Source organism: Sycon ciliatum, chromosome 10, assembly GCF_964019385.1.
Source record: "Sycon ciliatum chromosome 10, ocSycCili1.1, whole genome shotgun sequence".
Lineage (NCBI taxonomy): Eukaryota > Metazoa > Porifera > Calcarea > Leucosolenida > Sycettidae > Sycon > Sycon ciliatum.
The window spans coordinates 16,904,916-16,932,223 of NC_088652.1; the positions used below are offsets into that span (position 1 = coordinate 16,904,916).

A 27,308-nucleotide genomic window follows, 5' to 3' on the forward strand; every position below is an offset into this window, starting at 1 on the left:
AGGCAATAATATTAATACTATAACTAAGTGCTTTGCAAGGACTTCTAGTAGTAGTAGAAAACACAAGATATGCGCACAAGTAGAAGAAGTAGCAGAGCACGGCCGGCCCGCGTACGCCACTGCAATATGCTGTGTTTTTGTTTATAAAGAGAGGCTTGAACTAGTTGAAGTGGATGTGAAGCTCCTCCAGCTCCGGCTCCGGATCCTAACCCCATTTGACTGGCGACACTATGCACACTCATGACTATAAGTTATAGTATAACGGTACTGAGCACGAGAGCCTGTGAGAGCACAGCAATATGTCCATGCTGAGGAAGTGGATCTTCAAAGACTTTATTCCTTTAGCCATCTGGGGAGACTCTTCGTTGACCACTGACTTCTGGCTGCACTGCTCATTGAATAATTATAATGTAACTGCCCTGGTGGCCAGAGGCTGAGTGACAATTAATTAATTATTTGTAGAGGTGTACACGTTAGTACTCCTACCCTACCCTGCCCTACCCTGCCCTGCCCTGCCCTGCCCTACCCTGCCCTGGTTCACACAAACTACTACAGTGCCGGACTAGTAAAACCCGTCAAGGCGACCACTCGGATAAGGCAACCACCTGTCTCAGAGAACCACCACAACCAGCACCAAGGAGGTAGTCAGCAGTCAGATGATCCTGGATAAGCCGGCCACTCCAGCACCGGACACATTGTGACCACTGTGAAGGCTCCATGAGCGGTCGCCTTAGCAGGCTTCTGTTTTATAATAATTATTTCAATCCGTGTTAGGTTCTGCTATTGTACAGGTCACATACTACAGTGTATGCCAGCTACATACTGACTGTGTAGGGATAGTTTACATCACTTACTGAAGTATTAGTTTTGCTTTTTGGGTTCAATATCCTTTGTTTTACTAGGTTTGCATTTTCATTCCAGATACAGTAAAACCTGTCAAGGCGACCACTCGGATAAGGCGACCACCTGTCCTAGAAGACCACTGCAACCAGGACTAAGGGATGCTATTTCCAGTCAATTGGCCCTGGATAAGGAGACCACCTGGTGACAGAGACCACGTTTTGAAGGTCCCTTGAGTGGTCGCGTTAGACAGGGTTCACTGTATTAGTTTTACTTAAGTACTAATGATTGCATTGCATTACATTTTTTTATTTTTTTTTATTTTTTTCACCTTCCCGTGGCCAGAGAATATAGGCCAATATGGAGGGAGGGGGCGGTAGCCAGCCATGGCAGTAAACAAAAACAAAGCAAAAATAAATAAAATTAATATTGCACATTACTGGAGGCAAAGAGAAACAAATCTGGATGAAGAATTGGCAGTTATTAGAACACGAGCTTCATGTTGGCCTTGAAATCCTTTAGCGTACAAGACGATTTTACTGATAGAGGCAGGTTATTTTTTTATTGCATTTCCATTCATTGTTTCCACTCTTCATTTTAATATTACGGTTATTGTTCCCGTGAAAGTGGCTGTCACTGTACTAGACATACATGTACAGTAGGGAGGTTTCACTCTACGGAATTACGTATGAAAATAACGTAGGAACTGCACGGAATTTTCATACGTAAAAAATCAGAGCTGTTGCGTTTCGCTCTACGTGAGTTCTCCACGACTGCTAAACATGCGTTGTTGCTTTGGAGACGCGTTGGCTGCATGCGCCTGCCGCATGCACCATGAACCGAAACCGCGTTTCCCTTTTTATTTTGCACGTGGTGTACGGTGTGTGTGCCTTGTGTTTCGCGCAGCTTGAACGTTGCCACGGACAAATGCTGAAAATGCGAAAACATATTTCAAAAAGTCCTACGGAGGACCCAACGTAGGAAACAGCTTTCCTACGGAAATCCGTAGAGAGATTTACGTATGAAAGTTGCCCTCGCTCCCCGGCGCGCACGACATACGGATTTTCATACGTAATTACGTAGAGCAAAACCTCCCTATGATGTACATGTACATGTAGATAACGATTGTACATCTAGCACTCTCTACTGAGAGTAATAATTCAATATCAGAGGGAACATGATTGTAAAGAGAGGTGAAATAGAGATATGTGAGAGGAGGGGATTCCCCATTGTGATGAGCATGAACAAGACAACTCAATGAAAACGATTCATGAAGCATAACTGCAACAACTACTGAGATCAGGGAAAATAAAATAATGCAGAAATATTATGCAGCTGAACAAATGAACGGATGTAATTTCTCCTATCGAAACTTGTGACCAACCCGAAAAAACCCAAATCACATCGGTCCTGTACAGTGTGTGTACATAGCTGTGACAGAGCAGGAAAAACACACAGTAATAATATACCTGAGAGTAAAGTACAGCTGGTGCTTGTGCTGCTGCGGCTACTACTGCTGCTGCTGCTGTTGCTGTTATTGCTACTGCTGCTGGTACTGGTGGTACTGGTGATGATGCTGTCACTACAGCTGGTGCTTGTGCTGCTGCTCCTGCTGTTGTCGCTACTGCTACTGCTGCTATTGCTATTGCTGTGATTGGTACTGGTGATGCTGCTACTGCTGAAGATGATGATCATCCACATCATTAACTAATAGCACCGTGAGCAGCCAGTGTGGGTCAATCTCTACAATAATACAGCAGATATGCACACACAGACAAGCGCACCGATAATCACACACAAACGCATGCATATGCCCACATACACCCCCACATATACACAAACAAAAACACATCAGCACAACATGTGCGCAAAAACACACACACACGCACACACACACACACACACACACACACACACACACACACACACACACGAGAAATGACAGAAGAAATGAATGTCAGCAAGTAAAATCACACATCACAATTTAACAGAAATGACCACGCATCATGATGCACTGAAAGGGAGGGAGGTCAACTGCGGTGTGGACTGTGAGTGTGCTGGACTGGATTGTGACTATAGTAGACATGTGAATCGACCACCCAATGCACATCTGGTCTACTCCACACGGAGTAAATCGGAATAGGACGGCCAAGACAGTTACCTATGCACACCCTACACTTGCTGGGGTCACCAGTATAGACAGCACACTGCTTTGATAGAAGCAGACACTAGATGCAATGGTATCTTGAAGTGAAAATTGGAGACACCCCCCCCCCCCCCCCCACACACACACACAACACACACATGCACAAAACAACTGCACACAATTTCACACTTACCATCTCTAGGCTGACGGTCAGCAGGAAGCAGTACAATCATCTCTGTGTACGAAGCTTCATACTTTAGGCCTTCAATGGCTGCACAGAGCTTTTCGTAGGCAACCGTCCCTCCAGCATGGATGTATCCGATGATCTTGACATTATGGTTTTCTACTGGCTCGTACTTTTCCACGCGCATCAATTCGGTGATTTTGCTCAGACTTTGTAGCACACCCTGTTCCTGAACACTCCTGCGAAACCTTACACAAGGTATTTCGTGCAACTTTGGAAGGATGTACGTAGTGAAAGTGCCTGTGTCAAATGGATTATCTGCAGTGGGCCACAAACATCAAAAAAACATACAACGAGAAATGGATTCACAAACGATCTCCACGTTTCGCCAAAGGCCCAGCAGTCGTTCATACATTTCATAAAACAAGTCTGTACCGTGTTTTCCAGCACATAAACACCCACGTGTGTAGTCACGAAGCACAGACACCTACACTAAGTACCTTATAATAGTATAGCACCATTCACACAGAAACCATCGGAAAATCCAATGAGAGTTTCGAAAAAATTTCTAAACGTCTCATTGTATTTCCCGATGGTTTCCGCACAGTGTATTGGGTAGAGCAGAGCGGGACTTGGTCGGACAAAGCGGAGGTGGACGGGCACTACAGAGGTGGAGGTGGAGTAGGACATAGAGGTGGTGGGGCAAAGTGGAGGTGATGGGGAAAAGAGGAGGTGGCGTAGAAAAGCGGAGATGTGGGTGAAGGTGGTGTGTTTGGGCAGTACTGCTTGAAACTGTTCTGTACGGAATATTCTGGGGACTTTTTATAACCTTGGGATAATCATGATGCCGAGCATTGTGCTTCTTGTGCCTTCTTCACATACCTGTCCTCTCTCCCGCTCCTGATGGTGCTGAGACTGTGGCTGTGACTGTACATGTGGCTGTGTTTGCTGTAGCCTCAGCTTCTGTTAAAACAAGGAGAGAGATGAAGAGAAAACTAGAGCTATTAATGGGTACTAAAGACTGAAAGATTTCTTAAAACACGTTGTATATAGCACGAAGTTCTGTCTAGTTCTGTTCTGTCTGGCTGATTGATCATCGTGAGTGTGAAATAGCAGAGACTGGGGAGCAAAAGTGACTCACCCTGGAACAGATTGTACTGGTCAGAGTCCACGATCAGCTTGTCAGCAATGTGCATGGCGTGCAGGTGTGTTCGGAGTATTACCATGCTGCAAATCAAAACATTTTAAAAATACATACGCACAGAACACAGGCATGCCCGCAGCATTGAAAACAACATACACCCGCTTTTACACACGCAGGCTCGCATGTACCAACGCAAGCACGCGCACACAGACATACACACACACAACACACAAACACACACACACACACACACACACCGACACAAGCAAGCACACACATACAGAAGTAGAGATGAAAACCATTGTCACAAATACAGACCGTCTAATGTATGGTGATTACCCATATTCCATCGTAACATTATGTGATAGCAGAATACAATATACACTTCTTAGGTACTGCAGAGTTCAGTGGAGTTCTCGAGAGAAATTTCCCCAACAAATAGCCTACGATCGATTCATCACTATGACAAAGATAACCAACTTAAAGGGGAAGTCCAGTGAAAAATTTATATTTCAGGGTCGGTAGAGTTTCGGGCGCTGAATCGAATGGTGTTGGTCCCACGTGTCTCCGACAAAGCGTTCTCGAGATATTTCCGTTTGAATAACTGAGTTTCAGGGGCTGCGCCATGACGTCACGCGGCCGCGCCACACCCTCCGCAACGTCATAGCGTGCAGCTAGGTCAAAAGGAGTGCGTGAAAGCAATAGTGTCAGTGCTTTTTCAAATGATTTGGCGACCGATAGTGGTTGGTGCAAGCGACCTCAAAGACGTAACTCCTTGTGAGAGAGGATGCAGCCATGGCTGACCTTCATGAGTTCGGTCTGGGGCTGAGAACCCCGGTATTCGGCTGAAGAAATGGCCGCGCGGGCCGGTCAAGAGTGAGCGCTACTGAGTTTCCGACTGATGAAGAAGCAGCAGCTATTGCAGACAAGCCTGATATAATTATCAGATCGCTGGAGAGCAGAGTCGCCAAAATGGAGAAGAGTGATGCGAGTGCTCTAAATGTTGTTCCTTACCGATTCGCTTAGACTCCAGTAGCCTGCCACATGGTGATGTTTTGGTGCGAACTTGGCATATTTCGGACTACTCAATCGGAGAACAGTGCAGGCTCTTTGAACCACGGGCACGACACTTCGCTCGCAGCGCTACGGGATCTGAAAGTTCTAGGTCCAGGAGCTGTTCGCTGTTTTTGTCACTTGTCACGGTTGTGCACTCATCGCTGTAGCATAAAATAATGAGGCGGGAGCGGAAAACAAAAACTTTCTTTCTCAAAGCACAACCACCGGCACCGGCAAAGGAGAAACGCACGTTCTCTGACTACATGACTGTACACGACTGATACGAGTGTAGCACATGACAAGTCCGTGTGTTGACTAGTTTTCTGAGTCTTGTGTCTCGAGTCTTGTTGAATGTTGTAGCTAGCCCAGCACGGCAGTGCGGGAGTAGTTCCGTGTGTGATGAGTTTGTTGACTACAAAAACTACAGCTAGCATGCACGCAGCGCATTGCTAGAGCCGTAGAGGCCAGTGCATGCCGACGGAAAAAGTCCAACTCGGAAACGGCTAAAATACGGTGTAACGTCGAGGTTTACCGAGCTGAAAATCACAGGGTACGTAGTGTTTGTAACGCTGAATCGAATGGTCTTGGTCCGAAGAAGCAGCGACAAACGGTTCCCCAATCGAACGCGCTCCGAATATTGCCATTTTGTACACAACTAGATGGTGTGGCTACTTGGCTGCATGCTGTGACGTCATCACCTGGATCTGGGTGATGTGCGCTCAAATTCACATATGTTCGATTGGGCGTATCTGACGAACCATAGGCCGCAGCCTCCTCGGACAAAGTCGACTCAGCGCCCCGAACTCTACGGACTGAAATTAAAAAATTTCACGGGACTTCCCCTTTAAATTAAGAAACATTATACTCACTAGGAATCCTGGCCAAGGAAGGACTTCTTGTTTTCAGTCGAGAAGCTACCATCCTCCAATGGAATGTCTGTTAGAAGACATTATAGACAAACATAACACATACAAATAGATGGGGGGGGGGGGGGGGGTGTACAAGACAAACACTGGAAGTGCCGGAAACATGGACTAGAACAGGAATTATAAAATTAATCCTCGGCTCTCCAACCGAGTCTACCCTAGAACAGGAACAGTGACATTATCACAATAGCATGTGTATAAACATGCATGCAAGTAAAGGTATGGACTCGGATGGCGAGCCAAGGGTAAATATATAGAAAAGAAAAAGGATCACATGAGCTGATTGTTTAGTAACTGGTACATGGTGTTAGCGAACATTATAGTGCAACTTGTAGTTCCTTGGTCCTTTTCTTTTCTGCAAGTACATGTACTCTTCATTGTTTCTAACTGACAAACAAACATATCAATACACACTACAGTCAAAATAAACACCGTACATAAAATCGTCATCACATTCAGCTTTTGCACATAAATCGGTGGGCAAGTTTTATCTTCTTCGCTATTGTTTCGGTCATGCAGTAACTCTATTGATTGCGCTACCAAATATGGTGATGACAGGGCTTCTTCCAAAATCATGGACCATGAAGGATTGTATTTTCAACAGGATTTTGCCGAATTCAGTCAGGTTGGGTATCGACAAGTTGGCTGCAATGTGGACACAAAAACTATCTTGAGTCAAAATTTTGTCAAAGTTATTTAGTTCTGAGACTATATCGGGGAATAAATTTGAAGACACCACTGGAGCTGTACTTATGGTTGATTCAAATGGTGGTACATACACACTTGGCAACATGGCGGTAAACACACGCCTGCGCATACACGCTCTCTAGGCTGCAAAGTTATTCTGACACTGAGCTATCCTTCTCACCACCACAAGCGGTTCGTGCCTGGCGCCTAGTCGATGCAGGGTTGGCGGTATCCGACATAGCAGGCTGGTACTTCAGGTAGTGCATGGCACCTGGAAGATGACACAGCAACGCCAAAGGTCGACTGTCCCGTACATTTCGTCCCCGCTGGACTCATCAGGCAATCTTCCTCTTGGCGCTGATGGTGGTGAGAAGAGAGCTCTGTGCCGGAATAACTGTGCAGCCTAAAGAGCGTGCGTGGGCAGGCGTGTGTTTACCGTTATACTGCCAGGTGTGTATCTACCATCATTTGAATCAACTCTATCGGCTTAAATTGGGTTTGAAAAAAAAAGGCAGAGATATTCAGCTCATGAATGGATTGTAGACAAAATGAATATACATGATACATAGACTCACTCTCAATCTGACAACGAATACGCTCTTCCTGGTTGAAACGACGTTGTTTGTAGGTGATGATGTTAGGAAATGCGTTCAAGAGCTGTAAAAGCACAGATATGCACGCACATACACACACGCCCGTGCACACACACACACACACACACACACACACGCGCGCGCGCACGCGCGCGCACACATGCACACACACACACGCATACCTCAGACCTCAGACATGCCCATCGCGGAAGCGATGATAGCGAACAGCTATGTTAGACATAGCAACTTGTGCTGGGATTACACCATTCAACAGCTTGCAAGGATGATGAATTGACCGCCACTATTTTTAGCCTGGTATCCACCACACAGCTGTTTGAAGTGACTTACACACACACACACACACACACAAACACATACATACACACACACACACACACACACACACATTATACATATAAACACAAGACAAATGAAAAAGAAGCATGGAAAACAAAAACTCCTCGGGAGAACAAAGCATCGAAGCATAATTCAATATTAAACAATCGACGAGGAGACAATAGTCGTAAAATGGCTATAAAAAAGATAAATTGTGCACTCATAACAACAGCAAAAATGAAGAAAGTTAAAGGGGAAGTTAAGGCAAAAATTAAAATTTCACCAGTTGTAGTCTTCGGGGTGCTGAGTCGAATGGTCTTGGTCCGAGAAAGCTGAGACGCTCCCTTCCTACTTGAATCCCAATCGAACTCGCGCACTTCCACCGAAACTGGGTGACTGCGCCCTACTAGATGGGGATTTGTATGCAAAATGTCACTAAAAGCGCCATTTCGTTCTTATAAAAGCACGGATGACCGCGATTGGCCCATATGTTGTAGTCTTTTGGACGCTGAGTCCACTGGTTTTGGTCCGAAAAGGCTGCGATGCAGCGTTCCTCCTTTATTCCCAATCGAACATGGTTGAACAAGCGGTCACGTGCTCCTGGGTGCCCAAATCACCTGGTCACAACGCCAGCAGGCGACAACTTTCACACCAAGGTTCAACTCGAGTGACAGGACTGCACCCAAAAAAGGTCAAACAGGCTAGTAAGTTGTACCCTGCAGGCACGGTGACCAGGTGACTGGCGTACGCAGGAGCACGTGACCGCTTGTTCAACCATGTTCGATTGGGAATAAAGGAGGAACGCTGCATCGCAGCCTTTTCGGACCAAAACCAGTCGACTCAGCTTCCAAAAGACTACAACATATGGGCCAATCGCGGTCAACCGTGATTTTATAAGAACGAAATGGCGCTTTTAGTGACATTTTGCATACAAATCCCCATCTAATAGGGCGCAGTCACCCAGTTTCGGTGGAAGTGCGCGAGTTCGATTGGGATTCAAGTAGGAAGGGAGCGTCTCAGCTTCCTCGGACCACGACCATTCGACTCAGCACCCCAAAGACTACAACTGGTGAAATTTTAATTTTTGCCTTAACTTCCCCTTTAAGTTCCATAACGTTTTCTTGTGACTTTCATCAGTGGAACGCTGTCACATAAAAATACAATCACTAAACCACACACTTATATACATGTAGCTGATACGGTTTCAGGTAGAACTACAGCAGCCAGCAAGTACAAAAAGCGAAGTTTGCACCTTTGCAATCTGTGAATATAGTGTATGTGAAAAAGGTAGTGGCAGATGAATGTGATACTGTGTGAATGAATGTAATGGTGCGTGTGTATTACTTGAAGAGTGTGAGTGATACAACGTTTTCTTTCTGTTTACATAGCACAGGGTTACGAGTACGAATATACAAAGCTTCCAACACCTGCAATTGCTTGAAGAAACGTGCGCAACAAATAACACTAAACCAGGAATTGTCAAACACCTTACGACATTCTGGACAGTACTGGACACCAAATGCTTGTACACTGCAGACTTCCTCTTGCTAACATCAAACTCCCCCTCATCACTACTCTCGATTCAATATTAATTAATAATTATACATGTATTATCCTTCTGTCTACCTTGGCTAAAGTCATTAAAAATTATAATATTATTTGAAACACACCTCTTAGGGGCCGTCCGTAAATGTCGATAGTTTTACAATCCGTGAAATTTTCGTACCTGGGTGGTGGGTGCAGCCGAAATTCAAAGTAAATAAAATATCGATGACACGCGGACCTGGCGCCCAGTACTGCGTGTGCGTGGGTCTGCGTGCGTCGAACCACACGTACGCGTAGATTGTTGTCTCCAAAAAATGTAGTGGAGATCGAAACTCTTGAAGCAAAAGAAAGAGGGAAGTTTGTCAGATATTATTCACAAGTATAATTATTGCACAATTATTCGAAGTATCACAATACCTGATTAATTATTTGAAATCCACATCGAAGAATTGCTACATCGCCAATGGTTTGAACAGTTCTCATGTGGAGCGTGGCCTAACGAAAATAGCACGGCAGACTACTTTGTTTGGTACAGCTGCCAAAAAAGATAAGTTTTTCAAAGAGCTTGACAGCCCTGGTGAAGACGACGATGGCTACTACGCCGTCATCGAGGCCTTGTGGACTGTTGTAGGTACAGTACATGTGTCATCAATATTTTTATTCCGTAAAAAGTAGGGGGGTGGGTGGTGGGTCCTGGTTACTTTGTAAAATTCACGGATTGAAAAAACTATCGACATTTACGGATGGCCCCTTATACAGGTCCTCCCTCGTTAGTAGATAATCTCTGGGCCATCGAAAAAGTTATCTTATAACGAGACTTATCTTGTAGCAGGACTTGCAGCTAAAGGTGAAATAGGCACCACTTCGTACTTACCGGGGCTACCCTCGATACAACATAAATTATTGATGCTTCAACTCGTTATAAGATAATTGAAAATCTCCAACATAACTCTTCCTTGGATGCAAAGGATCGTCCATATTCACGAATACATAGACATCATACTTTTCCTCGTTCTGCTTTATCCTACATGTTTTGGCCTTGGTCCTGCATGGTTAATATTATCTTATACTGAGGGTTTGGCACTCCAGGGACCTGGGCAAAGGGTCGTTATAACAGATTTTATGTACTAACGGATTATGCTGTAACCGGACCTGTAAACAGTTGTATAGACCACGTTTCGCCAGGGGGATTTCAGATTTCTATTTACTAACGGGGTTTATGTACTAACCGGACTCGTTATAATGAGGGAGGACCTGTAGTCCTGCCATTATCCAAAAAGGCAGTTATCTCCTGTTTTCAAGCAAAAACTCCAGATAACTGACACGAGGAACTAAAAAAACAGTATCAAAAACTTTCAAACGAAATTGTCACTCACCATGTTCTCATTGTCCACAAGCATCCTGCAGATCTCTTTGCAGAAATTGGCGAATGACGAAGAACAGCAGTGCTGTGCTAACAGTAACACGCTAAATATCACACTGACAGTGGATGTATTCTGACGCCCTTTTCTGCGCCACGCTGACAAAACCAGTGAGGTATTCAGCTGAATGGATCCGGCGGACAACACTGATGTGGCAGCAGCAAGCTTGCTGATTTCGCTCTCACTCACGTCTACATGCGCTTGGAGGTCGCTCAGGAATGCAGAACCTCGCAAGCTCTCCAGTCGATCAGTACTTTGAGCAGGTAGCATACTGATGTGCGTGGCAGGAACGTAGTTGCGATCTAGAACGGAGTCCACGAAAACATCGGTGGCTTTGCTTTGCGCGCTGTGTTGGCAGCACGAACGACGGCTTCGGATGAGTATGCACCAGCTGAACAGATTGCAGGTGGTGAAGGTGATTCCTCGATGAGCCGCTGAGCGCTGCATGCTGCTAGCCTCAAGCTGAGTACAGATAAGAGGGCTCTACTGCATTTCTTGACCAGATCACGCAAGAGAGAGCTTGAAATAACCAGTACACATGGTGAACTGCTTTACTTGTACCTACTGCAACTGGACGTCACTACAACACAACAACACCTACATCATATCAGTACATGCCTCTGACTTTCACTTCGAAAAATTATTTTTTTAATGTAAAAATAATGATGTGTAAACTTTTCTAAGCACTCGCAGACTCCATTGCAGCCATTCACACATTATAATTTATAGGGTACATGTACCTCACTTCAAACTCTCCAACTACGGTCTCTTCGCTGCATACATGTACGTTCACTTCACTTCCAAAAAATATTAGATACAAAATTGGAATGCACTCCACTTGTAATTGTGCATTCCATTTGTATCTAATTTTATATTTTTTGGAAGTGAAGTGAACGTATACAGCGAAGAGACCGTAGTTGGAGAGTTTGAAGGGAGGTACCCTATAATAATGATGTGTCACAAAAATAATAATCTTCGGGCCGGGGTGCTGAGTCGAATGGTCTTGGTCCGAGAAGGCTGAGACGCTCCCTTCCTATCCTACTTGAATCCCAATCGAACTCGCGCACTTCCACCGAAACTGGGTGACTGCGCCCTACTAGATGGGGATTTGTATGCAAAATGTCACTAAAAGCGCCATTTCGTTCTTATAAAAGCACGGATGACCGCGATTGGCCCATATGTTGTAGTCTTTTGCAAGTTTTGGACGCTGAGTCGACTGGTTTTGGTCCGAAAAGGCTGCGATGCAGCGTTCCTCCTTTATTCCCACTCGAACATGGTTGAACAAGTGGTCACGTGCTCCTGGGTGCCCAAATCTCGAGACGAGTTCAACTCGAGTAGTGAGTCCGAGTGCAGACACACACACACAGGACTGCACCCAAAAAAGGTCAAACAGGCTAGTAGTAACTTACTTGTGCCCTGCAAGCACGGTGACCAGGTCACGCAGGTGACTGGTGTACGCAGGAGCACGTGACCGCTTGTTCAACCATGTTCGATTCCGTGCTTTTATAAGAACGAAATGGCGCTTTTAGTGACATTTTGTATACAAATCCCCATCTAGTAGGGCGCAGTCACCCAGTTTCGGTGGAAGTGCGCGAGTTCGATTGGGATTCAAGTAGGAAGGGAGCGTCTCAGCTTTCTCGGACCAAGACCATTCGACTCAGCACCCCGAAGACTACAACTGGTGAAATTTTAATTTTTGCTTTAACTTCCCCTTTAATGACTAGGCCACCTAGTTCGTTGTTTCGGGTCACTTCACTCATCCGGACCAGGGTCGGTCGGTCGGCTTTATTTTATTTTTTATTTATTTTTGGTTACTGCGGTGTGCATACAATCATGATGATGTGTCGTGTCCGTGTGTTTCTATCTGTATTGTATTCCGTCTGCTCCTACATGTATCTTTGTCAAGTGTTTGCCGTGGCGTCGATGTGTCTCGTCTATGAATAGCGTTGGGAAACCTATCACTATTCATGCTTTGCTGGTTTGCTGCTCGCTCGCTTCGCTCCTTCAGCTTGCACGCTACTATAATTATAGCAGTATATAGGTCGATGCTTTGCGTCGATGGGTTGTTGTTGTTCTTGTTGCTTCTCTGTTGCTTGGAATTTGGTCCTAGAGTGTAGCTTTGGTCTTCTTGTGTGGTGAGGGTGAGGAATGGGTATCTGGACTCCTGGTATATTTCCGTAAAGAACCTGGAATCGTAGAATCCTGAGATATGTCTGGCCCACTCCCCGGTCATGACATTTGGCGACCACGCCAGGATGTCCAGTGCCACTAACATTCCGAACCCTCGGCAGCGAGAGGGAGCGCTGCCAATAGCCATCGCCACCATCACCAACGCGTCCGTCCTGGGTACGACGATAAACTGCACCCTGGCGACCGCGGTTGGTCACCATCACCAACGCGCCCGTCCCGGAGCATGACGATAAACTGCTGGACGTAGCCAGAGCTGGAGAGGAGGTACATCGAGGAAGTCAAGATGAAGGCAACACGCAAACGGGAGCCGCGGATTTCAAGTGAAGTTAGTTCGGGTCAGTTACCAGTTCCTGGACACGTTTCTGGTCTTGTCACCCGTCTAGTCTTGATTTGTCTTATTATAATAGTTCATAGTAGTGGTTGCGACTTCGGCGATGATTTGTAAGAAAGGTTTGCTCCCCACACCGGAGCTCGCGCTATTCCGCCGACTTTACTTGACACTTGACTGACTCACGACTGCCATCCAGAGCACACGAGAAGTCCATCGAACCTTCGACTCGGCAAACCTGCAAGAAAGCACCACTCCCTGCTCAATACACAGTGTTTCGGGGAATTCACCCCTCATCAGTTGAGCTTGAGTAGGCTGAGGAAGATTGTGCCTGAAGAGCACCACTTATATACATGTAGTGCTCTCCAGGCACAAACATCACCAGGGATACAAACTTACAGAGACGCTCCGCTTCCAGCGCGATAAACACCTCGTGAACACCAGATAGCATCGTGAGTCAGTGTCGCTCCTGGACGGTGAGACAGACGTCGAGGACCCTCGGTCATTCGCAACGCTGTCACCTCCAAACCAACTAGTCGCAAGCCCGCGCTGGGCACAACAGTACGAAGTAGTGGTTGCGACTTCGGCGATGATTTGTAAGAAAGGTTTGCTCCCCACACCGGAGCTCGCGCTATTCCGCCGACTTTACTTGACACTTGACTGACTCACGACTGCCATCCAGAGCACACGAGAAGTCCATCGAACCTTCGACTCGGCAAACCTGCAAGAAAGCACCACTCCCTGCTCAATACACAGTGTTTCGGGGAATTCACCCCTCATCAGTTGAGCTTGAGTAGGCTGAGGAAGATTGTGCCTGAAGAGCACCACTTATATAGTGCTCTCCAGGCACAAACATCACCAGGGATACAAACTTACAGAGACGCTCCGCTTCCAGCGCGATAAACACCTCGTGAACACCAGATAGCATCGTGAGTCAGTGTCGCTCCTGGACGGTGAGACAGACGTCGAGGACCCTCGGTCATTCGCAACGCTGTCACCTCCAAACCAACTAGTCGCAAGCCCGCGCTGGGCACAACAGTACGAAGTAGTGGTTGCGACTTCGGCGATGATTTGTAAGAAAGGTTTGCTCCCCACACCGGAGCTCGCGCTATTCCGCCGACTTTACTTGACACTTGACTGACTCACGACTGCCATCCAGAGCACACGAGAAGTCCATCGAACCTTCGACTCGGCAAACCTGCAAGAAAGCACCACTCCCTGCTCAATACACAGTGTTTCGGGGAATTCACCCCTCATCAGTTGAGCTTGAGTAGGCTGAGGAAGATTGTGCCTGAAGAGCATCACTTATATAGTGCTCTCCAGGCACAAACATCACCAGGGATACAAACTTACAGAGACGCTCCGCTTCCAGCGCGATAAACACCTCGTGAACACCAGATAGCATCGTGAGTCAGTGTCGCTCCTGGACGGTGAGACAGACGTCGAGGACCCTCGGTCATTCGCAACGCTGTCACCTCCAAACCAACTAGTCGCAAGCCCGCTCAACTGATGAGGGGTGAATTCCCCGAAACACTGTGTATTGAGCAGGGAGTGGTGCTTTCTTGCAGGTTTGCCGAGTCGAAGGTTCGATGGACTTCTCGTGTGCTCTGGATGGCAGTCGTGAGTCAGTCAAGTGTCAAGTAAAGTCGGCGGAATAGCGCGAGCTCCGGTGTGGGGAGCAAACCTTTCTTACAAATCATCGCCGAAGTCGCAACCACTACTTCGTACTGTTGTGCCCAGCGCGGGCTTGCGACTAGTTGGTTTGGAGGTGACAGCGTTGCGAATGACCGAGGGTCCTCGACGTCTGTCTCACCGTCCAGGAGCGACACTGACTCACGATGCTATCTGGTGTTCACGAGGTGTTTATCGCGCTGGAAGCGGAGCGTCTCTGTAAGTTTGTATCCCTGGTGATGTTTGTGCCTGGAGAGCACTATATAAGTGGTGCTCTTCAGGCACAATCTTCCTCAGCCTACTCAAGCTCAACTGATGAGGGGTGAATTCCCCGAAACACTGTGTATTGAGCAGGGAGTGGTGCTTTCTTGCAGGTTTGCCGAGTCGAAGGTTCGATGGACTTATCGTGTGCTCTGGATGGCAGTCGTGAGTCAGTCAAGTGTCAAGTAAAGTCGGCGGAATAGCGCGAGCTCCGGTGTGGGGAGCAAACCTTTCTTACAAATCATCGCCGAAGTCGCAACCACTACTTCGTACTGTTGTGCCCAGCGCGGGCTTGCGACTAGTTGGTTTGGAGGTGACAGCGTTGCGAATGACCGAGGGTCCTCGACGTCTGTCTCACCGTCCAGGAGCGACACTGACTCACGATGCTATCTGGTGTTCACGAGGTGTTTATCGCGCTGGAAGCGGAGCGTCTCTGTAAGTTTGTATCCCTGGTGATGTTTGTGCCTGGAGAGCACTATATAAGTGGTGCTCTTCAGGCACAATCTTCCTCAGCCTACTCAAGCTCAACTGATGAGGGGTGAATTCCCCGAAACACTGTGTATTGAGCAGGGAGTGGTGCTTTCTTGCAGGTTTGCCGAGTCGAAGGTTCGATGGACTTCTCGTGTGCTCTGGATGGCAGTCGTGAGTCAGTCAAGTGTCAAGTAAAGTCGGCGGAATAGCGCGAGCTCCGGTGTGGGGAGCAAACCTTTCTTACAAATCATCGCCGAAGTCGCAACCACTACTTCGTACTGTTGTGCCCAGCGCGGGCTTGCGACTAGTTGGTTTGGAGGTGACAGCGTTGCGAATGACCGAGGGTCCTCGACGTCTGTCTCACCGTCCAGGAGCGACACTGACTCACGATGCTATCTGGTGTTCACGAGGTGTTTATCGCGCTGGAAGCGGAGCGTCTCTGTAAGTTTGTATCCCTGGTGATGTTTGTGCCTGGAGAGCACTATATAAGTGGTGCTCTTCAGGCACAATCTTCCTCAGCCTACTCAAGCTCAACTGATGAGGGGTGAATTCCCCGAAACACTGTGTATTGAGCAGGGAGTGGTGCTTTCTTGCAGGTTTGCCGAGTCGAAGGTTCGATGGACTTCTCGTGTGCTCTGGATGGCAGTCGTGAGTCAGTCAAGTGTCAAGTAAAGTCGGCGGAATAGCGCGAGCTCCGGTGTGGGGATCAAACCTTTCTTATAATAGTTCATAATGATAGTAACACAGAAGCAATCCCTGCAGGCTGACCAATAGTTTGTTCGAACGTAGTTGTAACGGCATAACCTATTTTTCTAACACTGCTGTGGCGGAGAGTCTGTGCAAGACTGGCGCATTATGTTTTCTTTGGTTCTTGGGTCGGAAGAGGTTGGTTCCTTCCTTTCAAGTTTTCAAGAGTTTTATTATTTTGCTTTCTTTTTCAGTGCCGTTACGTTTCTTCTGTTACGAGGACGTAACATGTTCGTAGGCGGGGGATATGTCGTGTCCGTGTGTTTCTATCTGTATTGTATTCCGTCTGCTCCTACATGTATCTTTGTCAAGTGTTTGCCGTGGCGTCGATGTGTCTCGTCTATGAATAGCGTTGGGAAACCTATCACTATTCATGCTTTGCTGGTTTGCTGCTCGCTCGCTTCGCTCCTTCAGCTTGCACGCTACTATAATTATAGCAGTATATAGGTCGATGCTTTGCGTCGATGGGTTGTTGTTGTTCTTGTTGCTTCTCTGTTGCTTGGAATTTGGTCCTAGAGTGTAGCTTTGGTCTTCTTGTGTGGTGAGGGTGAGGAATGGGTATCTGGACTCCTGGTATATTTCCGTAAAGAACCTGGAATCGTAGAATCCTGAGATATGTCTGGCCCACTCCCCGGTCATGACAGATGCATATCCAATGGCTTTTGTCCATCAATCCAGTCTATCAAATCTTACTGTAGACGATCCAGCGCAGTCATTGTCCCATCAGATCCAGGACCAGATCTTTGCCTCGCTGGCAAACGAGTCTGACGAGCAGCTCTCAGTGAAACCTTTGTCCAGGAGCGACGCGGTGCTAGTGGTGGCGGAGCTGATGCTGTTTCAGGACCGATTGCGGATCGGAGATACATGTAATAGAAGACAACCAGTTACCTCGTCACCAAGCGCTGCATCCTGTCATTTGGCTGCTTCTGAGCTTGAGGTCAATGTCTGGAATGCTATTATTACAGTCCATTTCAAAACTATAGACGCGTAGTGTTTTGCAAAATTCGATGGGATTATAAATATTTTTAGTGTTTTCTCCAGATTCCGTCTCTGCATCGCTTCACAATTCTGGCTATACACATGTACTTTGTTTTTGCTACAATTGAAGTTTATTTTTAGGCCAGGTTTTCCTGTTTTACATGTAATTTCTGTTCTGAAGGGTTTGACCAGTTTCTTTCGGATTTTTGCTAGTCCTGAGACAGTGCTGCGCCCAGACCATCGCGGGTGCATTTTTGTATGGGTCCTGGTAGCCTCGTGGTTTCGATCCGTGATTTCCAGTACAAGTGTGGGGCATTCGAATCCCATCCCGTCTCCTGCCTTTTTTCTCTTCTTTTCTGCATGTTTTGGATCTTGTTGGGTGAATACAGTATGACTCGTAGAGATGATAATTATATTTTCTCTTTTTGATTTGATTTGAGCCTCCCTGTTCCCTTCGCCTGACACAACGAGTGACAGTGGTTTCACTCACGCCAGTTGCAAGGTGAGTTCGACGACGATGATTTCGGATACTCAAGCGTCAATCAAAATCCAGCTCTTGTTCGAAGAAACAATGAACACGACTAATCATATCTTTCTCGGTATCACTGATATTCTTACGGGCCTTGGAAGCCATTACAGTCAGGCACTCAGAAAATGCAAACAAGAAGAAGATTCACTTGAGACTTTCATTTCTTTGAGACTTTCCTCACACCTTTTCTTTTGCGACTTTGCGTGTTTTGCATCTTTTGTTTTCCCGCGGCGACGAAGAAAAACCTGAAAAACACATCTGAAAACCAGAAAACACTCATGCAAAACTCACGGCTGTCGTGCGCACGTACGGCTCGTACGTATGAGTTCACGCGTCTATAGTTTTGAAATGGACTGTAGGATCGCGTGTGTGTAGTCGTACATTTGCATGCACAATATAAAAATAACATTTTGCGGTCAGGTGAATAAAGACGGTCGGTCGGGTGACCAGAAGCAACGAATAAATTCTGGGTGTCTCTATGTTGTTTCTCATTGAGAAAATTAATGAGATGATACACATCAAAATTCTTTTTAACTTTCCTAGGGCCTGAAAGAGCAGAATAATACTGACCATGAAATGGCAGAGGCATACATAGGGTAGGGCGGTTCCCGGGGTGCACGGGAACCAGGACAATGATCCGATATGGGTACTGGGAAAATGATCCAGGACCCGTTCAGCGCATGTACATGTACATGTACATGTATGCAGTGCAGTCTGCTTGGCCAATTGGAGAGGCTGTACTGTCTGTGCCCGTGGTCAGTCACGTTGAAGAGCACTGCCTGTCTGCATGGTGTACAGGTGAGTTCCCAGTGTGCTGCTGTACCACCAACGTGTCGACAGATCGTCAATTTCTTTTACGGGCAAACAAAACACAATTTGCAATTTATGGAGGATCTAGGAGTAGAACACAATTCAATCACTGAAAACAATTGCATGAAAGGAAGAATGTGATATTAGTATCATGTAAATTGGAACCCTACAGTACTCAAACACTGCTAAATGCAATGCAGCGAGCACTGTCATAGAATAAGATAAGGTGATAATATGGTCATAAAATATGAATGCCATACACTCTCCCAGAAAGGAAACACGCTATGAGAAGTGACATAATGTACTTAACAATTTCAAACTCCGGCACACCTCCGGTAACGACCCACAACCTACTCTCGGCCATCGCCAAGGGGCGCAAGGCATTGTCAGGGCGATGATACGCCGAGCGCGCTCCTCCTAAACGAACATGATGGCTGCGCGAAGCAGCGCAAACGATAGCCGACATCACAGGTATGCCATCACTTGCCCATAGCCTAGGGCTTGCCGTCATGCTGCGCCAACATGCCACACAGGCGCTTCAGACACCGCGTACATCTGGGGATGCCCTGTCAGCCATGGTAAAGACAAGCGGAGTAAAGCTCCCACAGTCAAGATGCACAATCCTTTCATTACACTGCAATATCTTCTGCCTCTCGTGTTGCAGATAAAGAGCGGAAATAATTATTTCTACTACAATATGAAGCTGCTGCAATGCATCTGGATGGAATACTTGTAAATCGAGAAATGTGCTTTGAGCAGGAGTCCAAAACCCTCGGACACGAATGTCCGACCTTGCATCATTTGCTGTGATCGTACTGGCTGCAGTCCTCACCCTGAACGGGAGCTAACAAAGGTTCAACCGCTACATCTGCTATGATCTGGGCAAACTTCAGTTAGCAAATCACCAATGGTGTCACGCAGTTACTGACATTCAACGACGTGATGCTTAGCTGTCTCACCTCTGGAATGCGCAAACCAACTTTATTATGTTCCCTTGCAGTATGGTGGTGCATGGCCGTGACGTCTCGAACATTTGCCCACACAAATATTTCCAAAGGGATCAGCAATTCAGCATGAATCCTGCAAAGCTACATGTCTGATTCTAGTAAAAAATGTCAATGTACTGAGTCTGTGCAGTATTCTTGTAGTCCTTGTACTCCATCGTGAGCGCCATTGTGGTGTGGCGGTTGATGAACAAATTCAGTTATGGGGTGACAGGGGTGGCACTTTAGACCTCAAACTCACATGCATCTTGTAGACCTTCCAACTGATGAAATATCTGTTGGAATGAGGGCCGGTCACGTGCTTCATCGCTCATGCATTTCTCAGCCAGATGACGGTATGGGTAGGGAGTGGTGGGAGGGAAGACTGGCGTGTTACCATCCAGGATCTCTTGATGGATGTCCTCCGGGAATGTCAAATGTGGGTAGGGAAGCTGACGAGTAGATATCTCCCACAGAACTACGCCATAACTGCAAGAGACCACACACAAACACAAACATACACACGCACATACACGCAAGAACTCACATACATGCGCACGTACATTTTTTACACACATTGTATAGGAACACACATGGGTGTAATTATCTGAGGTCCATAACAACAAGGACAATCAAGGCTTGTTTGTTGCTACGTTACATGCTTTCGCAAACATCAGTCAACATGAGGATGGAGTACCGACCATGCCGGTATATATGCCAGGAGAGTGTGGGTCGTGTAGCGCTGTATGGAAAGCTTTGTGTGAATGTGAGGGCAAGCAGTTTTATTTTAGGACGAACGCTTGTGTGCAGAGTATGTGGATTAACACAAACAAAACGCTGAGCATATTTCTGGGAAACAACGCACTACCACCATTCAACAACATAAGTTTTCTACATCCACAGCAAAGCAAGAGAACAACCATCACTATAATTGGCCATATACAAAATGTACTTGTTATCGGGTGTGTGTCTACACGTCACGTCTTAATCTGATTCCTTGCCTACTACTGATGATGGCTCTTTGCCGAAGATTTGATTGGAATATCTAATCTGTAATTTTGCAGGGAAGAGCGAAGGGACCACTTGATTTGATCATGACATGTGTAGGGGTTTTAATTCCTACTCGAATATATTGTATAATTTTGTATTGTCACTGAATGTGGAAAAGCACCCTTTAAAAAGGCAATTCGTAAGAGGTGCGTTCACAAATGGACTGGAAAGAGGAAATCAACAAGACCACACTTACCTGTACACATCCGACTTAACAGTGTAACTATTCTCAGTCAGTGTCTCTGGAGCTCTCCATCTGTCAGTCCCCACACCACACGTCATTCCAACTCGCGATGGTAGCTGTGAGGCCGTGAAACAGGGACTGAGTGTACTCTCTGCGTCGTCTGTTGTCATAGTTACGATGGGACCAGCATTTCCAGAGATCGTATTGTCAGATTGAGTCTGGTCCGTGATGCACAGAAGTGGAATTGCGACTTCTCCGCTGCTGTGGTGTATTGACGGTGAACGTTCTCGGCATTCAGAAACCGTTGATTGAATCAGAGTCTCTCTTTCGCAGCTGTGTGCCGTTGAGTTCTGCTGTAATGTTATACCGCTTGCCGCCTGAGCGTTGGGTTGGGCATCGCTGCTGGATTCCCGGCCAGATTGCGGACGATCTTCACTGTCCAGTAGGGCAAGATATCTGGTATACTCTAAGTCCCCGATTTTCACCACCCACTTGTCACTGACCAATAGGTTTGGACTCTTTAGATCACGGTGAATCTGTGGAGGATTGGAGCTATGCAAATATCGCATACCACGAGCGATGTCCTTAGCAAACCGGAGCATATCCTCTTGTTCTAGTTGAATTCCTGGGTCATGGAGATTGTCGTAGAGAGAACCTCGTCGCAAGTACTCCATAACCAAGAATGGGCAATTGTCTGCTGTGTCCTGGCCTGCTCCAAGAAAGAGCACAATATTTGGGTGGCGCAATGAACGCAGTGTCTCAGCCTCTTCCAAGAAGATGTCAAAAGGTGATGTACGCCATCGCGTGCGATTGAAACGCTTGGGAAGTTTCTTGACAACAACATCCATGTCACTAAGCTTTGCAATATACACCTTGCTGTAGGTGCCCGAAGCGAGTCGTTTGCTGATGGTTATGTCGGTCCATTGCATTCGCGCTCCCCGATTCAGTTCCGCAAGTTTCCTCAGTGACCTTTGGAGATGAACATGTTGGATTTGCATCTGTTTCTCCGTATTCCTCAAGTCACGATGCTTTCGAATGAACTTCACTAGGAACGTAATGCACAAAGAAAGTACCAAGGAGAAAATAACGGCGGCCACCTGAGAAAGATAGACTGTGGGTGTACGGCAGTTGTCGGCAGGCAGGTATCCAAACTTGCACTTGCAATACTTCTTGTCATCCCTGTCCACCATGCATGTACCGTGGCCATGGCAGTAGTTATCCTTGCATATGGTATCGCATTTCCAGGCTCCAATGCCTGGTGTCGTTAAATCACCAGGACATCTCCGACACTCCTCTCCAATAGCGGACGAGTAATACCCTACAGGACAGGGCTGACAGGTACGATGGTCCGAGAACCCATAGCCCAGGGGACAGTTTCCCGAGACATTCACAAACAGAAAACCTACTGCTGGCGTATAATGATCCAAGTCATACGCAAACCCACCGGAGAAGACGAAATTGTCGATCACATAATGGCCAAATATGGTGAAATTGAAATAGGGAATCACTTTCACTGTCTTGTTCACTGTATCTTCACGAAATTGAAGAAGAAATGCTTGGCTGGTGTCTTTGTAATACGTATAAAGCCGTCTGCGAGAAAACAATCCGCCAAGTAGTAAAAGGGAATTGAACGCGTACTGAGACAGGGAATGATAGCATGTCAAGGGAAGCGGACGTGACAAATGGATCTTGCGCAGATGTATAAACGATAGGTTCTTGATCGCCATTAGCAACACGTCATCGGTTGTCATGAACCTTTCAACATTATCACGGGTGGTTCTGAAGCCATTGTCTTCAGCGATTACGTCATTACCACCAAACAGAATGATATCATCACCATACATCGTGGCAGAATGCCCGTAGCGATGAGGGAGTTTCTCACCAAAAACATTATCAGTCAGTTCGATCCATTTACCGTAGCATGACTGTTCGTCTGTCACCTGCAATATCCACAAGTCACTGTAAACTTTGAATTGGGCGATGTCTGCACCACCTTGTATCAACAAGTTGTTGTTCTTGTGAAGAAATGCGACATGCTCACTTCGAGCCATTGGCTTGTTCGGGAAGGGATATGTGGTAAGGAATCGCCAGTAGATTGCGGAATCTTGAGCCAAGTAATCAAACTTGATATACATACACCAAGTGGAATCTGGTTAACCTATGCTTTTGTCTGTTATCTGGTAACCTCCAAAGAGAATTCCCATGTATGGTCCCACGGATGTGAGTGTGTGGCCATTGCTCCTCGACAGCAAAGGTGAAGGTGAAGGATACTTTGCCACTATAGTGGAGGGTTCGAACTTGTTGTACAATAGGAGCCAAACAACAAGAGACGGTCTCTCAGATCGAGTAAATCGAATGTTACTACCAGCTGAATGAGCTGGACAATGCGACCCAACAAACACATATGCTATTATTGATGTGGTGTTTAGCCGAAGCGATACAGACATAGGCCGTGCATTAAAGCAGCCCTGAAAGCCTGGAAACTGACTTCGAACATCAATGTCTAGCTTTTGCGTGATCGTTAGCTGTGACGTATTGCGTTGAGATTGGAAGTCCTGCTCCACAATGAAACTCTTTTTACTTTCTTTACCATGAAACACAATGTGAAATTCATTTGAGTGGCTGGATAACAATGAAAACCAAGGCATCTCGTACGGATATGACATAGGGAATAATGTCGATAGTTTTCCTTTCGCTTCGCAGTGAACTCGACCTACGTCTTGGGGTGGCAGCGCACATAGATACAGGGGAAAGGGCCCAAACGGCACAGAGTATGCCACAATCAGTGCTCGGTAGTCACTAAGATACGCAGCCTGTAAGTTATTGTAAAACTCTCTCATAATGTCCATATCGTCACCAGGAGGCAAAAAGTACAAAGGCGGGAAATCTGATGACAGTTCAGTCCATGTACCTTGTTCAATATTGAAGATCCAGAAATCTTTTAACATTCGCAACTGGATGGATTGGGAATGTTCATGTGCTTCCACTCCCCCGAACAGCAATAAATCGGAATCACTTGTGGAAAATAGAGTGGGATTTGACCTGGGGCTTGGAGAGCGAGCATTTGCTAACTGTTCCGATTTTATCCATTTGGCAGGCACTGTTGTGTCTGATCTGTCGATGGTGATCTGGAAAATATCCGTGGAGAAGCGGGTACATTCACTGTCGCTCATGTCGTTACAATGAGACCCTCCGTATGATATGAGTGTGAACATGGACGATGACGTATTGGTGGGTACGGTAACAAGAGCAGGTGAGAAAGCCCATGGAGCTTTCTCACCAGTTGTGTACAGTATACTGGTGATGGCTGTGAAACCATCGTGAAGAACGATGAACTCGGAGCACTCGCCCGCTCCAAAACCATAGAAGACTAACATACTTCGGTCAGGTGATGACGTCACACTGGGCTGAATCGCCAGTTTACAAAAACATTTTGTCTGTAAAGCTTGGTAAGAAGAAAAGAATGTCTTGTAATTCCAGCTCTGCAAAGTAGTTTGGGTTGAAAAGAATGAGCCCACTATTGTACAGAGGGTAGAATTGGCATCGGGCAGACCAAATGTTACAACCCTTTCCATTGGCTTGTTGAAGAAAGCATCCGTGATAAGTACTGTTGTTCGCGGACTGAAAGCCGGTCGGAGGGGATGACCATGTTCAGGATAAGTCGGGTAAAGTTGCATGCTACGCCTAGGGACTGCAGTTTTCTCTTTCAGGAGTTCTGGTAAAAGGCCCTCATGAGCTCCGGCAATGCCAGTGGTCACTGCTACCCAGGACGTCAGGGACACGCATACCATTGCCAGAATACACTTCGCACTTATCTGTACATCCATAGTTGAATACTAGTATCCGTTTCCGATCAACTGCTGGGTTCACGTGTTGGAGCTCAGATGCACTAGCACATGGGAACGCAGAATACCGACGTTCGTTTTGGTGCGTCGCACGTAATAGCCGATTCACACTCTGGTGTTCAGAGTACAGCACTGAGGAACGAGCACTCACTGCTCTATTAGAGATGAACTGAGATAAGAGGCGACACCGGGTGAGCCGACACAATTTGAGAGCTAGCGCTCTGATGCAAGGCTCGGAGCTTGCGCAATACTTGGAAGACTTGGAGAACATCTAAGAAAACAATTCTTCCTCTTGTATTGTTGTTTAGAACCAGCTCTCCGCCTGACCGACTCACGGCAGGCTCATGCCTGCTTTGTAGTTCGAAGTTCGGTCAAAACTTGGTCGCTCGGATTCAACTTGATGCGATGGTGATTGACTTGATGCGATGGTGATTGACTTGGTGCGATGGTGATTGACTTGATGAGCTGGTGATTGAATTGATGCGCTGGTAATTTTATGGAACAGGCGGAGAAGCCTGGTCTGAAACACGCCATCTGTCGAGTAATGTTATACTAGTAGTAGAGAACGAATAGCACGACTAACAGACGGTAATCAACCGATTCCATCTGTCCTCATGATGGACATAGCGAGCCAGTGTTGCAAGCAGTGAACTTACTACTAAAAAGCCGATTAATACCTCATTATGGCATCTGACAGAGATGCCTGGCAGTCACACTGTGCATCTACTGCTTACACAGCTGCATAATGCCGTTTATTATTATTTTTTAAATTTTACTATTATTTTCACTAGTTTGAGGGAAAGAGACTATTATTTTTTTTCGGCAACGCAGATAATGATGATGATGATAGCAATACAACTGCTTTATGGCAGGTTTCTAAAAAAAGTGATTGTGTTTTAGTCCTGGGTCCTTTATACATTGCTACGAAACTGCCTTGCACTCCGTCTAAAAAGTAAAAAATTACAGAAATGTGATTGCCGAAAATTAAAATTTCACACAAAACCTCACAATAATCGCAACATTTGATAATCAAAATAAAATTTAATAATGCCTTCAACACTTGTTTTCTCTTGTACTTGTAGTGCACCAACATGCATGCATGGGAAAGAGGATCACGAGGGGAAAAGGTCTTCCCGCTTTTCATTCTGTGTGTGATTATTGGGAGGTTTTGTGTGAAATTTTAATTTTCGGCAATCACATTTCGTTAATTTCTTACTTTTTAGACGGAGTCCAAGGCAGTCTGGTAGCAAATTATAAAGGACCCAGGACTAAAGCACAATAACTTATTTTAGAAAGCTGCCATAAAGCAGTTTTAATTGCTATAACTTCTTTTGTTTTTCATGTCACCAATCGAATGCCCAAAATGATGCACGCGATGGGACTGAGCTATTCAAAATTTAATAATAATATTGAAAAGGCGACGAGGAGACAATAACTTTATTAATGCGATTAATAGTATAAGTGAAGCGGACATTACAAAATGATGAATGAGAATACATGTATCTGAAATGGTTGTTCCTAATCGATTTTCTTGAGACTATCATCAGGGAAAAGCGTCTCACAATAGAGGCTATACGGAGAAACAAACTACTTATAGGTTATCGGATAGTGGGAAGTATACAAGGTGAGGTGTGAAAAAAAAACTAAAGTGGGAGAGAAGACGAAAGAAATTAGAAGAAAAGATGTGAGAGTGTTCTGAGGTGTGAGCTACTACAAAAGGTGAGTGAAATGAAGGCGTGGAAGCAGGTGAATGTGATAGAGTGATAACCTATAAGTAGTTTGTTTCTCCGTATAGCCTCTATTGTGAGACGATTTTCCCGGATGATAGTCTCAAGAAAATCGATTAGGAACAACCATTTTAGATACATGTATTCTCATTCATCATTTTGTAATGTTCGCTTCACTTATACTATTAATCGCATTAATAATAATTTTAATATGGCAATAAGTAGGACGAGCTGAAGCGACATGTGGACTACTTTATTAACAATGTAAGCGATGGAGACGATGCAAGAAACAATCTAAAGGGTAAATAAAATACATGTAAGAAGAAAAAGGGCAATGGAAAAAAAGATGATTCGAACAAGTTTTCGTACAACACTCTTCAGGAATCACCGTTGTACTAAAGAACAAAATGAGAACAAAGGAAATAATATAGCAATCAAGGTAGGGTGACACGATACAATGACAGCACTGGAATATCGAGGTGCGATTTCTCACAAAAGTGTGTAGAACACAAGGGTATACCAGTAAGAACTAAGCGTGACAAGTGTGTATCAGCAACAAAAACAAAAAAGTGAGAACGAATGATAATAATAACAATAATAAACAAGAAGGTGACAAAACACATTTAGGCACAAGTGGCAACAACGTTGCCACACTA

General features: G+C 45.9%; 2 protein-coding genes across 2 annotated transcripts; both read right to left on the minus strand.

Annotated features, from left to right (window-relative positions):
- Positions 1 to 1,955: 1,955 nt before the first annotated feature.
- Positions 1,956 to 11,446, minus strand: LOC135825774 (uncharacterized). Its single transcript, XM_065338397.1, has 7 exons — positions 10,834 to 11,446; positions 7,559 to 7,640; positions 6,240 to 6,306; positions 4,312 to 4,397; positions 4,053 to 4,133; positions 3,180 to 3,488; positions 1,956 to 2,583 (listed from the first exon to the last, which is right to left on the minus strand). The coding sequence occupies exons 1-7, from the start codon at positions 11,323 to 11,325 to the stop codon at positions 2,513 to 2,515; spliced, it is 1,188 nt and encodes a 395-aa protein (XP_065194469.1). The 5' UTR covers positions 11,326 to 11,446; the 3' UTR covers positions 1,956 to 2,512.
- Positions 11,447 to 18,479: 7,033 nt separating this feature from the next.
- LOC135826110 (uncharacterized) lies at positions 18,480 to 24,339 on the minus strand. The gene is made up of 3 exons (XM_065338748.1): positions 21,093 to 24,339; positions 20,109 to 20,335; positions 18,480 to 19,429 (listed from the first exon to the last, which is right to left on the minus strand). The coding sequence occupies exons 1-3, from the start codon at positions 23,213 to 23,215 to the stop codon at positions 19,371 to 19,373; spliced, it is 2,409 nt and encodes an 802-aa protein (XP_065194820.1). The 5' UTR covers positions 23,216 to 24,339; the 3' UTR covers positions 18,480 to 19,370.
- Positions 24,340 to 27,308: the final 2,969 nt, after the last annotated feature.

What these genes read in the sequence shown, in the direction of transcription:
- LOC135825774 (XM_065338397.1), bottom strand. Translation starts at nt 11,325, where the DNA reads ATGCAGCGCTCAGCGGCTCATCGAGGAATCACCTTCACCACCTGCAAT. An exon ending in TATTCGTTGTCAGATTGAGA is followed by an intron (nt 6,307 to 7,558) that starts GTGAGTCTATGT and finishes GTCTTCTAACAG; the next exon opens with ACATTCCATTGGAGGATGGT. An exon ending in TTCCTTGGCCAGGATTCCTA is followed by an intron (nt 4,398 to 6,239) that starts GTGAGTATAATG and finishes TTTGATTTGCAG; the next exon opens with CATGGTAATACTCCGAACAC.
- LOC135826110 (XM_065338748.1), bottom strand. Translation starts at nt 23,215, where the DNA reads ATGTATATCAAGTTTGATTACTTGGCTCAAGATTCCGCAATCTACTGG. An exon ending in GTTAAGTCGGATGTGTACAG is followed by an intron (nt 20,336 to 21,092) that starts GTAAGTGTGGTC and finishes GGTCTCTTGCAG; the next exon opens with TTATGGCGTAGTTCTGTGGG. An exon ending in GGAAGGTCTACAAGATGCAT is followed by an intron (nt 19,430 to 20,108) that starts GTGAGTTTGAGG and finishes CATGGCTGACAG; the next exon opens with GGCATCCCCAGATGTACGCG.